Source organism: Podarcis vaucheri, assembly GCF_965113315.1.
Source record: "Podarcis vaucheri genome assembly, chromosome: 3".
In the NCBI taxonomy this organism is placed as follows: domain Eukaryota; kingdom Metazoa; phylum Chordata; class Lepidosauria; order Squamata; family Lacertidae; genus Podarcis; species Podarcis vaucheri.
This window is the reverse complement of record NC_138761.1, coordinates 60,289,068-60,300,932: the sequence shown is the minus strand read 5'-3', so window position 1 is coordinate 60,300,932 and position 11,865 is coordinate 60,289,068. Positions and strand designations below refer to the sequence as shown.

Here is an 11,865-nt window from a genome sequence, read left to right as displayed (position 1 = left end):
GGGCCAAGGAGTGAAGCTACTTGATTGTGTAGCATAAACACTGTCGCATCAGGGTAATCTGAACCGCCAGAGTGTTCCTACTGTGTTGAGTGGTTATAAAGTTATTTCCTCCAACCTTTTCATACTAGAGATTAAGTGTGCCCGTTCCAGACAGGGATATGAACCCTTTGGTTAAAGACAGGGGATAGTCCTCAAGCTGAGGCGTTTTCCCACTCTTTCTCTGAAGGCACTAGAATATTAGGTTAAATGTTTCTCCTTACAGACCTGAATCTCCCCAACCTCTGAAGAGCCAGCAGGGTGTTGCCAAGGTAACCACAGACAAATCTGTTGACTCCTCTGCTGGGCCAATTTCAAATCGGAATATGAATTGCTTCATGAGTTTGCATAAGGATGCAAAGGTTTTCTCTAAGAGATGGAGGCATTTCCAAGAGTTGCAGCACAGAGCCTCAATTTCCTCTTCTGACCAGCTGCAGACCTAAATGAATGCATAGAATTATCTTATGTATCCATGAGGAGTTTGAAGGGGTCCCTTAGGGGTTGGCCATGTAGATACCCTGTTCGGTGAAATTAGAAATGAGTTTGTCTTTTTTTAAGTTTCATCAGGCTTCAGCCATAGCCATCACTCGCTTTTTGCCAGGGTTCATTGGCAAACCAGTTCATTGGTTTAAGGAACGCCAGGGATATTCACCTTCAGTAGAGATTAATTCTCTCTACCAGTTGTAAAACTTAGCAAATGTTTACCGAGGATGACAGAAGTTTTTGCTACCTACATCTAGGCAGTTGAGTAATAAAAGAGGTACAAACTTTAAATGAAATAATAATAATAATAATAATAATAATAATAATAATATACCCCACCCATCTGGCTGGGTTTCCCCAGTCACTCTGGGCATCTCCCTTTATTCCTTTATATGTCAGGTAAGTCTTCTTTTGGACAGTTTTGAAGAGGAGAAGGTCTCTAAGCCTTCTATTAGTCCTTGGTGTCTATTTAAACTGCAATCTAAGGTTACGATCACTGTCATGGTGCTTGTTTTCATAGCAATGCAATACTCCGGCTGATTTCAAAGCCTTCAGGGCAGTTGTTATTGAAATTTTCTGATGTCCTGTAGTAATGCTCTTTATCCTATGAACACAGGATATTGAGCAAGTATCCCTATCCCCACATTCCAGTGGTTCAGATACTTAATCAAAAACATTATTGGGTATTTATTCCATTTTCTTTGTTGTTTACATATGTAAACTTATGGAGGCTGAGTTGTGTAGCTATAGTATCTTTTCCAGAGTTGCCCTTTCACCTAGCAAATTAACATTTTACAGAATAGTTTGTGAAATAAGCGCAGTAGAAGGAAACTAATACTGATTCTGTTATTGGTTGTGTGTGATGTTACATAACTTTTTTCTGTTGCTTTTTTGTATGCTTATTCTCTGCCAAATAGTCCTTTTTCTTTTGAAGTTCCATACAAACAGTCAGAAACCCACTTTTAGGCATATGGAAATCATCACGACTACTAAGATGCTAAATTGTTCTCAACTTGTTTAATCAGAATGACATTTAAAGACAAATACCAGTTTCTGGTATTTCATTCTAGATGCTGCCCTGGTAACCATGATTACTCCAAAACGAGGAGCATATTGGCTAATTTAAGGGAGCATTCTATAAAAGAGAGAAAATATTTTCCTTTTTTAGGACATCTTATGACGAGTCTTCAGTCCATTCAGGAGGCAGAAGCCTATTTTTGATGTGTGATGTCACTAATGTGGCCCCCTGCTGTAACCCCAAGACTGGAATTTGCCCTACACCCAAAGGTTAGTGAGTGTGATTAGGCTAGGAGTTAGTTGCATTATAGTTGATAGCCTCATGGGCAGTCAGTATAGTCTATAGGAGCAGACTTTGGATATGTTTTTCTCCCTAGAAACCCTACAATTTTTTTTAATCGTTCTAAAAGGAAGGTGTGAGGGAACTTCTGAATTTAAATATCAATACATGTGGTGCAAGTTGGAAATTTCATTTTCTAAAGCTGATTTCCAACATGATTTGCATTAATGTAGTACCCATTTTAAAAAGACAGCAAAAAGCAAGGATACTTCTGGAGTTCCTCTCACATAAATGCTGAGCACTCTAGGTGTGCAGATACTCAAGGATTCATTCTCACAATTCTATGAAAGTAGCACTTTGAAATTTATGGATTAGAGATTGATTTTTCTCAATTTAAAAATACTAGTCTTTAGTTGGAAACAGAGGCTTACCTGGGGTTCCTTGTGCCCTTGGCAACGAGCTGTATTGGCACACACACCCCAGAAGAAAAACACTTTACCACAACAGCCGAATTAAAAATTACTACGTTTTACACAACCCAAGTACTCAAAGCATCTGGAGTGAGGGTGAGGTAAGGAGGAAGGGCAAAAAAGTCTGCATACCTTTCTACCATGGTGCGAGAAGTATGGGGAACGTCTCTTGTATTTGAGCTGGCCACGATCGCAGCAGCAGCGCGTCACTGCACACATATACGCCATACACGCCATAGTCTTGATAGGTGAATTTTGTGCCCCTGGGCAGGGGCCGGGTTCACCAACCCCTAGGTATGCCTCTGCTTGGAAATAGAGGGTAGAATATATATAACAAGCACATAAATCAATATTTTGAGTTGTATCATTTTTAGGGTTTTCTACATGTCTGCCATAATATCTGTGTCCAGGAGGGAAGCTGCTAGTTGAGTGGGATGTATCCTCATTGCCGATTTCCATTGGGAGTGGATGCTTTAGGAGACGTTTATGAATTCTTTGAGTCCCAAATATAATTCTTGTTTTGTGCCAGTGTGAACAATGGAAACATTTACATTGTATTACTGAATGGTTACTCTGGTGTCAGTTATTTAGCACTAATAATTCTACTTAAAATTTGAATATTGAGAAAAATTTGTAAAACATATCCAGGTAGTCATCTAAAAATATTGTGGCATAATAGCTAGTGAACTTGCTACCAACATCCCTACAATAATGGCAGGTCTGGGAGACTACCTCCCCAGCCCCCAGGGTTTTCAATCAGTGACACGCTAAATCATCAGCACTACCTTTCCCCCTCGTTAGTTCCTCTGAGTGGAAGCAGGTTACCTATTGTGAGTAGGGTAAAGGTTTTGCCCATATTACCACAGTATTCCCTAGGGACAAAACTCAACTGTTCTCCAAAGGAATGAGTAACAAATCAATCATAGAAAAAATGTGAGAGCAGTAAAATCTGATTAAGTTAACAGCTTTTATAAGAAATAGATAAAATTATCAATTGGAACTAGATACATGGCAGCTGTTAACAGCTTACATAAAAATAAAATTGAAAATATTGGTTGTGGAGTGCACATTTTTGTGAAGATATAATCTATAGAATGAGGAAAAAATGGTAAGTGTAAATAAGTTGTTTCTATTTAGCTGTTTCAGTGTTAAAATTAAGGCATGTATGAACATTGCTATTTAGTTGGTAATGTTATAACCAAATCTATCTTGGTATGTTTTCATGTAATTTTTCAAATATAGTTAAAGCTGAAAAAGTAGCAAATGGAGCATTTTTCATGGGCTCAAGTAGTTCAAGGGTCTTCTAGTTCAACCGCCTGCAATGCAGGAATCTCAGCTAAAGCATCCATGACATTTCCATGTGGCAAAGAATGTTGGGAAATGCCTATTGGATATATTCCCAAAAAATGGGGTGTAGGTGGAAGAAGGGGCTACATATTGCAGGGACCCAAAGGGCTACAGTTTGTATCTTCTCAGCTTTCTGTGTCAGCCCTGCTAATGGAGTCCACCCCCACAGATGGATTGCACCAAGTGATGTGCTTTAAAATTTATATCATCATCACTGAAGAGGAAAGGAGCACTGTACACTTGTAGAAGTTGAGTAATTGCAAACCAGGGTCTTAATTTGCAGTTGGTATTATTAAAGCATATAGGCTGAAAAGCTCCCCAGATTCCTGCTTTTCCCCCACCCCTGTTGCATTCTAAATTACACTGTTCTTGCTCATGAATTGAGGAAAGGATCAGTTGTCAATAAGCTGACAGATAACAAGCAATGTTTTCATGATGGGAAGTGTGAGGTGGTGGGATTTGATTACAGGTGGGTAGCCGTGTTGGGCTGCTTCAGTCGAAACAAACAAAATAAAAATAAAAAAAATCCTTCCAGTTGCACATTAGAGACCAACTAAGTTAGTTATTGGTATGAGCTTTCGTTTGCATGCACAATTCTTCAGATTTTTGATGTGTAGCAGAAGGCTTGGCTTGGCATCTCTTCTACCCAAAGCTCCAGGAAATGTATTCTTAAGGGTGCTTTCTGTTATCAAAGAATCATTTCGAACAAGTTCACAAAGGCACCATAACACTCACTTTTTTCCTCCTAGAAAGTAAGGGGAAATGTCTGTGCGTATTATGGAGCGAATGCCTACGGATGGCAGGGGGATCTGCTGCAGTTGTGAGCAGAGGATCCATGGTTCCCCTTCCTTCCCTCCTCCGTGGGTCGCTTTGAAACAGCAAAGCGGGAGAAGAGCCGCTGAGTGAGGAGGAGAGCGAGACAGAGAGCCTGCTTGCTTTAAAGGAGCAAAGCGGGAGAGGAGAGGAGCCGCTTACACGAGTGTAAGCGGCTCCGGTCCGGTTGGCTCCTTTAAAGCAAGCAGGCTCTCTGTCTCTCTCTCTTCCCCACTCGCTAAATAACAGCAAAGTTTTTTTCAAGCAGGCTCTCTGTCTCTCTCTCCTCCCCACTCGCTAAATAGCAGCAATGTTTTTTCAAGCAGGCTCTCTGTCTCTCTCTCTCCTCCCCACTCGCTAAATAGCAGCAACGTTTTTTCAAGCAGGCTCTCTGTCTCTCTCTCCTCCCCACTCGCTAAATAGCAGCAAAGTTTTTTGCAAGCAGGCTCTCTGTCTCTCTCTCTCCTCCCCACTCCTCTTATAAGAAAGAGCCTTCTCCTCTTATACCCCTCTTCTGCATTATTAACAGCATCCTTCTCCACCCACCCCACGCGTGTTCCTTGTCCCTTGAGTGCTTTTCCTTCCCTCCCCACTTAAAACATGGTTACAAAGCACGGATCCACACGGATCCTCAGGATTTTTGCACTGGGTCACATAGCATGTCCGTGGCTACAGCTTGCACCAAAAAAATCACGCACCCACTGTTGCCTGGGGCCGCAGTGGTGCAAAAACGTGGTTACAAAGCACGGAACCACATGGTTCCTCAGGATTTTTGCATTGGGCTACCCCAAACTCACCGTCAGATCACATGTCTGTGGCCACAGTATGAACCACAAAAATCATACATCCACTGTTTCGTTTATAATATTTTTTTTCTTGTTTTCCTCCTCTAAAAACTATGTGTGTGTTATGGTTGGGAGCGTGTTATAGACCGAAAAATACGGTACTTTAAATTTCCCCCTTAAACTTTATGGCTTAAAAGGACCGTTCAAGCCGCAACAGTCAAAGTGCTGTGCACCAGGGCTTTGAGATCCAAATGATCAGTAGTGTCTACAAAACCCCCTTTGGACCAGTCATGTCTTTACTTGCCCTACACCTGACATGATATAGGCCAGTGGGTGTGGCTTGGGCTTTAGGCCAAATGGGGAGGCCTGGCAGACCTAATTAGAGGCTGGAGGTTCCCTGCCCCTGCAATCAATACACAACATTTCCTAGCCTGATGATTCCTGTCATGATATACTTTCACATCACTAGTGTGCAATTAGACCCCTTCCAGAATGAAGAGGGAAACCTACTTTACAGTTCTACAGCAGAAAATTTCACCTTTCCTCATGCAGTTGCCTTTGTTCATTTTTGTTGTTCCTTTGAGACCGACATTTAGTACAGAGACAATAAATGTTTCCATCACTTTCCTGTGTTATTGTTGAGTCACTTCTGTTTCTCTTTCTTGACCCTGACTTTTGCTGTGATACATAAAAACATGGTCATGTGGACTTTCTGATGGTATGAATGCACAGTTTATGAAGTCTTGTATCAAGGTTTTCTGATATTGCAGCAGAGTGATAGATAATTTGGGAATCTGTACAGTGGTACCTTGGGTTAAGAACTTAATTCGTTCTAGAAGCCCGTTCTTAACCTGAAACTGTTCTTAACCCGAGGTACCATTTTAGCTAATGGGGCCTGCCACACCGCTGCCACATGATTTCTGTTCTCATCCTGAAGCAAAGTTCTTAACCCGAGGTACTATTTCTGGGTTAGTGGAGTCTGTAACCTGAAGCGTCTGTAACCCGAGGTACCACTGTATTGATAGAAGAAGTAAAAAAATACAGAGAGGATACATTTGCTTCGTTTTATACTATAGCTAGAAGTAGCTATATAATGTGGGGAAATAAAAATGACATCAAAGAAACCTAGAAAGGCATCTGGTTTCACAAGCTACGCTACAGGCATTTTAGGAAATGAGCAATTCCTTAACTTGAAAGAATTTTTTCTTCAAAAAATAAAAGTAGTACATTGTGGTTTGCTTTGTTTCATAATGGTTTAATGCAGGATTATTGCTGTATACTTGGCTGGAATATTCAAGTCACAGGACTCATTGTTAATCTGATTTTCACCTTGTGTTTTGATCTGATGGACTAATTTCAATTTACATTTTAATGCCTTTTCAAATGTGTTGTATGTAAAATGGCCTTGAGTTTTTATAGTTAAAAAATTCAAGTCTATGTGTAATTAATCCAATAGTCAATATAGCATATAGCACTTTTTACAAAGTATGTTCGGGGAATTCTGGAATTTCTTGACCAGTTTAGCAGTGAGAAGTTCTAATCTAGTGGAAAACTGAAAACCAAAGGTATAGTGTCCGAAGCTTTATCATTATATAGCATGGGTGACTAGTCTGTGGCCCTCCAAATGTTGTTGGATTACTACTCCCATAATCCCTAATAATGGACAATTGGTTGTTCTGCGTGGTGCTGATGGAAGTTGAAATTGGACGGCATCTGACTGGGCCACAGATCATTACTCTAGTGCAGGGATGGCTATATTTCTAAATAAGTTTAAATTTTAGAGCTGCTTTTCTAGTAATAGTACTTGATTGTTATTTAGCATTGCTATGAATTGTCCAAGCACTCCCAAATTACAAAAATTTCAATAGTATTAGTTGTTACATTGCAGTTATTTTGAAGAATTACTCTGTGAAGTATTTTGCTGTGTTAGCTGATGATTGCTGCATACAACAAAACTCTTATTACTTCCACTAGTCCTTCAATCCTAAAAAAACAACTCTGGCCGTCTTTGAAAAAAGTTTGGACACCACTGCAGGATGTTCTAGTCAAAGAAGAAAATAATAAGATATACATTTTATACATGTGTTTTAATGTAGTAGTCTTAGTAAGTCTAAAAACTGGATTCATTTTTTGCTTATAGCAAAGCCTTTATGGAGTGCAGATCCCATTTATTACATGTCATATCTGATTCTCATTTTATTATAAATCAAGTTTGTCATTGCCTTGTAAAATCAAATGTCACCTTTTCAGTTGTGCATAGTTGGTGAGATGTTGATGAATGCTGATTTACACCAGGAGAATTCTCGGTTCTTGACTAATAGTACATTTTTAATATAGCATGATGTGAAAGTTTTATGATTTTCATCAGATAGGAGGTTGACCGATTATCACATGATGCAGTTCCAGTTGACCAGTCAGACTTCCAAAATCAATTGTATAGGAAACATTTTGTAGGCTAGCTCACTTCCACATGCGTTGATTATGGCAATTGAATCTTGATACAAAAGGCATGCTAGCTAAAAAGATCAAAGAGTGCATTGCTGTAGGGAAGCACAGCATTGAAACAAAGTCATTATGAAAGTTGTGTCTTTCACCAATACTGCAGACAAACATGACAGTACAAACGTTGCAATATTTTAATTGTACCCTTGTCAAAGGATACAGGTGTTCTCTTCAGTTGAACAGACTATAGTACACCAAAAGCAATTGGAAATATATATCTATATATTTTTCTCATTTGCACCACTGTACTATACCATTGTATTAGGTTTTCAGTAGCAGTTTTAAACCAAACAAAGTGAGTTTAAATAGTTTAACTGCTTTTGCAACACACGCAAAATGATTTGTTAAAGAAAACTATCTTCAGAATCAGTGTTACAGTTTTGCATTAAAATAGTATTTAATCCCATGAACTAGGGTGGAGTATTTAAGCAATATTTGAATGAGATTGTTGAGGTTTCTGCTTATTGCTTTGAATAAGTTCTGATTCCCCCTCCTTTGACCAGGCCATCCATTCTGTGGCTTGGCACCACGAGGGAAAGCAGTTTATCTGCAGCCACTCGGACGGCACCTTGACTCTATGGAATGTAAGGAATCCTACCAAGCCATTTCAGACAATCACTCCACATGGTAAGTTCAAAATGGCAGTGTGTTCTAGTCAACATTGTGTCTACATTATACTTTAGAGTGATTTGCAGGCTAAGTCATCTAAACTGCTTACTGGGGGCTGCTACTTCGTGCCACTCTATTCTTGAGGACCATGTGCTGAAAGAAGGTATTAAACTGTACCATATATTTGCAACTCTGCTGCTGCTTATATCACCTGCATTGTCTCCTGTAGTCAGGATTTGGCTTTGACACAGTCCATTGCTTTGGAGGCTGTGTGGAGTTGTTTATTAATCAAGGCAGCATTGCAAAAGAAAACTAGTCCAGGTGCACCTCTTGTGGCCCAAGGTAGAATAGAACCAGGCAGCTTTTTCTGGTTACGTATTTTATTAGGGTTGTGAACTAGCTCAGTAAGGGGCAACAATATTGTCTCCTCTGTTGGTTTCAACAAATGCTTGATGTGCAGAAGGCAGCAGGTGAAGGTTTTCATGCCGTGGAGCTAAACACTGATGCCTGCAGAGCTGCGTCAAAAGTTAGCTTTCCTGGCTATTATGGGCATGCGAACTACTAACCTATTGTGTGAGGGGGTGGAAGGAGTCAGCATATATCAAACTAGCACAACACTATTGTAATCCAAGATTACTTTCACCCTAAGTGCAGGCACAGTAGTACATTTATCATAAGATTGCCAGGGAAAATCCAAGGCTACACTGTTGTACACCTTTGTGTACACCTTTCACAACTTTAGGAATTTTGATGTGTCATGTGATCATAATCTTACTATTGTATGTCCAAAAAGATGTCCAGTGGCACCTTATCAGACTTGTGCATTGACGTAAAAATGCCTAGATTTTACCTGCTTTGCAGTGCTTTGCAGTTTTGTATAGCTTTCTTAGAAATTAGCAGAACATGTAATTAGCCTATTAGCCCTGAAAAGGTGCTCACTATTTATGTAAATTAGTAACTGTAAAACGTTCTAATCAGTTTATACTGTGTTTATATAGTAGAGATGATTTTTTGTGAAACTGGCAATTTGCTGGTCAAACCTGCTTTCTTTTAAAATATATCACGACCAAATGTTGAAATAAAGTAGTTTTTCTGACAGCAATACAATGAAGGGAAAAGAATTCTTTATTCTTCATAATTCTCCAACTCAGTCCTGTTTATGTGGGAGTAAATCCCATTGACTTCAGTGGATTGAGACTTTCTCCCAGGTAAGAGAGCACATGGGGTGTTGGTTATTACTGCCAAATATCTACTGTTTATAAGAGAAGTAATTGAATTATTTGCATTAAATCTGCAAGGATAGTAAGATGTACACTTGGTAGTGTTTATATAACCTTTTAAATATATGGGACTATTCTTAAGATTTTGGTGTGATTTCTGAGATTTATCAAATTATTTTTAAATGTAAATAAGAAAATATTTTGTTTTAGGAAAGCAGGTAAAAGATGGAAAGAAGCCAGAGCCTTGTAAACCTATTCTTAAAGTGGAATACAAAACTACCAGAGTTGGGTAAGAATTAGGAAACAGTTACTTAACTTTGTTTTGGATATTTGTAGAGAAAAAATAAGGACTTTGCAAAGCAAAATAATCTAAACAGCTATTAAAGTACTTCCATGATTTTAAAATGTGACAAACCCACCACCACTTTGTTTATTCATGAAACCTTCAGTTCTATTCAGCGTTGTTGTTGTTGTTGTTGTTGTTGTTACTGCATAAAAGTAGACTGGAAGCAAAGTTGATTGTGAAAGTAAATGGTTTCTCAAACTCCCATGCACTTTGTCTTCATACAACCTTCATGCAAAAAATATTTATTTGTTAAAATTAATTGAATGAGAAATCTCTTAAATTCTTGCAACAATTTAAATTACAGATTTGTTATATGTAGGTGTGGAATATGTATTAAAATCATTTGCTGCTGTAGTAAAGTGGATGTTACTTTGGGCAGGAAAAATGTCATTGTGCATATACAAGGGGAAAACTAGTTCCAGATACACAGAAAAACCTCAAGGGAAAGTAAAACAGGGAGCAAAATTATCATAAAACACCTTACATTTTACAGTAATCTGGAAATGGGAGAGGCTAAATGATTAACCAAAATTTCTTCTCAGTTTAGGATTTGATGAGTTTTTGAGGGCTCTTTGATCCCTGTCATGGGTTGAATCACAAAGGAAGTGATTTTTATTTACTGGTAATCCTAACTTATTTCACACATGTGCAGGCTCTGCATTGCCCTTGCAAGTTTAAAGAATCCTAGAATAAGGAAAGGGAATGGAATTAGGGTGTGGCATGCATTTTTAACCTGTCAGACTTCCATACATCATGTGCAGGGGAAATGAATTATTCCCACACTACTGTTCTGATTCAGGATTATGATCAGATTTATCACAAATATATCACTTTGTGGGTCTCCATTTGTATGTAGTACATATCTAAAAGAGAAAATAGTGAGTCTTTATTGCAAGAGGTCCACAAGATCTCGCTGGAGCCTACTGCTGCAGCCACTTGTTGCTTCTCTGGTGATGGCGGGTGGGGCATCCTCCCTGCCATGGCAGAAGTGAGGAGAGGCAGTTTCAGCAGCTTCCAGGGACATCTTGTCAGAACCTGTAAGCTGTCACTGCTTCTTCTCTCTTCTCTGGTGGCAAGGGGGTACAGCACCCATGGCAGCACCAGAGACACGAGAAGTGGCGGCTTCCTGTGAGATCTGACAAAAGGTTTGCGAGGTCTTGCCAGAAGCTGCTGTCGCTTTTCCTGTAGAGGCAGGTGGTGCATTCATTGAGTCACTGACCCTTGGATTCTGCTGCCTGAGGTAGCTGTCTCAGTCCACATGATGGATGGGCTGGTCCTGCCTAAAAGTGAATTTTGAGTTTCACACTTGTATGACACATCTAAGGAAGGAAAAACAAGTTTTAGTAAGATTAGTTGCATTTCTTGGCAGCATTTTGCATATGCATCTTTCTGAATAAGTGGGGAGGTGTACTGAATCCTTGACAATAGTTTGTCCAACTGCTTAAAATATGGTTTAAAAGACAAGCAAGTGCCTCTATTTGCACAGATCAACACAATGGGAATGGATTTTTTCAGCTAGTTGTTCGGTCTGTTGGGCAGACTTGTGTTCTTGCACAACTCTTAAGCCAAGCACACCTAACACAAAAGGTTAGTGGTATATTGCGCCACATATACAGTGTAGAGTGCTATTAGTTACTCTCTTGATCTCAGATGATAAGTCTCCTAATGTTGTCTCTCATAATCTTAACTGTTTTTTCCCCGTTTTTTCTTTCCAGAGAACCTTTCATCATCTTGTCAGGTGGCTTGTCATATGACACTGTAGGAAGAAGACCCTGTTTAACAGTTATGCACGGAAAGAGCACTGCTGTTTTAGAAATGGATTATTCAATAGTTGATTTTCTAACCCTCTGTGAAACTCCATACCCTAATGGTAGGTTCTGGGAAAAAAATCTTCCCACTTGTTTGACTGCTTAATAGCAGTTTTTTGCTGCAGCAATTTCAGAATTTTATTTACTGT

General features: G+C 39.3%; 1 protein-coding gene across 7 annotated transcripts in view; it reads left to right on the top strand.

The window, feature by feature from the left end:
• STXBP5 (syntaxin binding protein 5) overlaps positions 1–11,865 on the top strand; it is a 118,996-nt gene that overhangs the window by 55,802 nt on the left and 51,329 nt on the right. For 6 of the 7 annotated variants that reach the window (XR_014217484.1, XM_082215217.1, XM_082215216.1 and 3 more), the window contains exons 8-10: positions 8,237–8,360; positions 9,773–9,851; positions 11,624–11,778. Coding sequence is in view for 6 of the 7 variants with exons in the window: in XM_082215217.1 (XP_082071343.1) it covers positions 8,237–8,360; positions 9,773–9,851; positions 11,624–11,778 (358 nt within the window). In the remaining variant the exon portion in view is untranslated. Of the gene's footprint in view, positions 1–1,740; positions 1,807–8,236; positions 8,361–9,772; positions 9,852–11,623; positions 11,779–11,865 lie in introns of those variants that run through there. The other variant, XM_082215218.1, reaches the window with a different exon arrangement.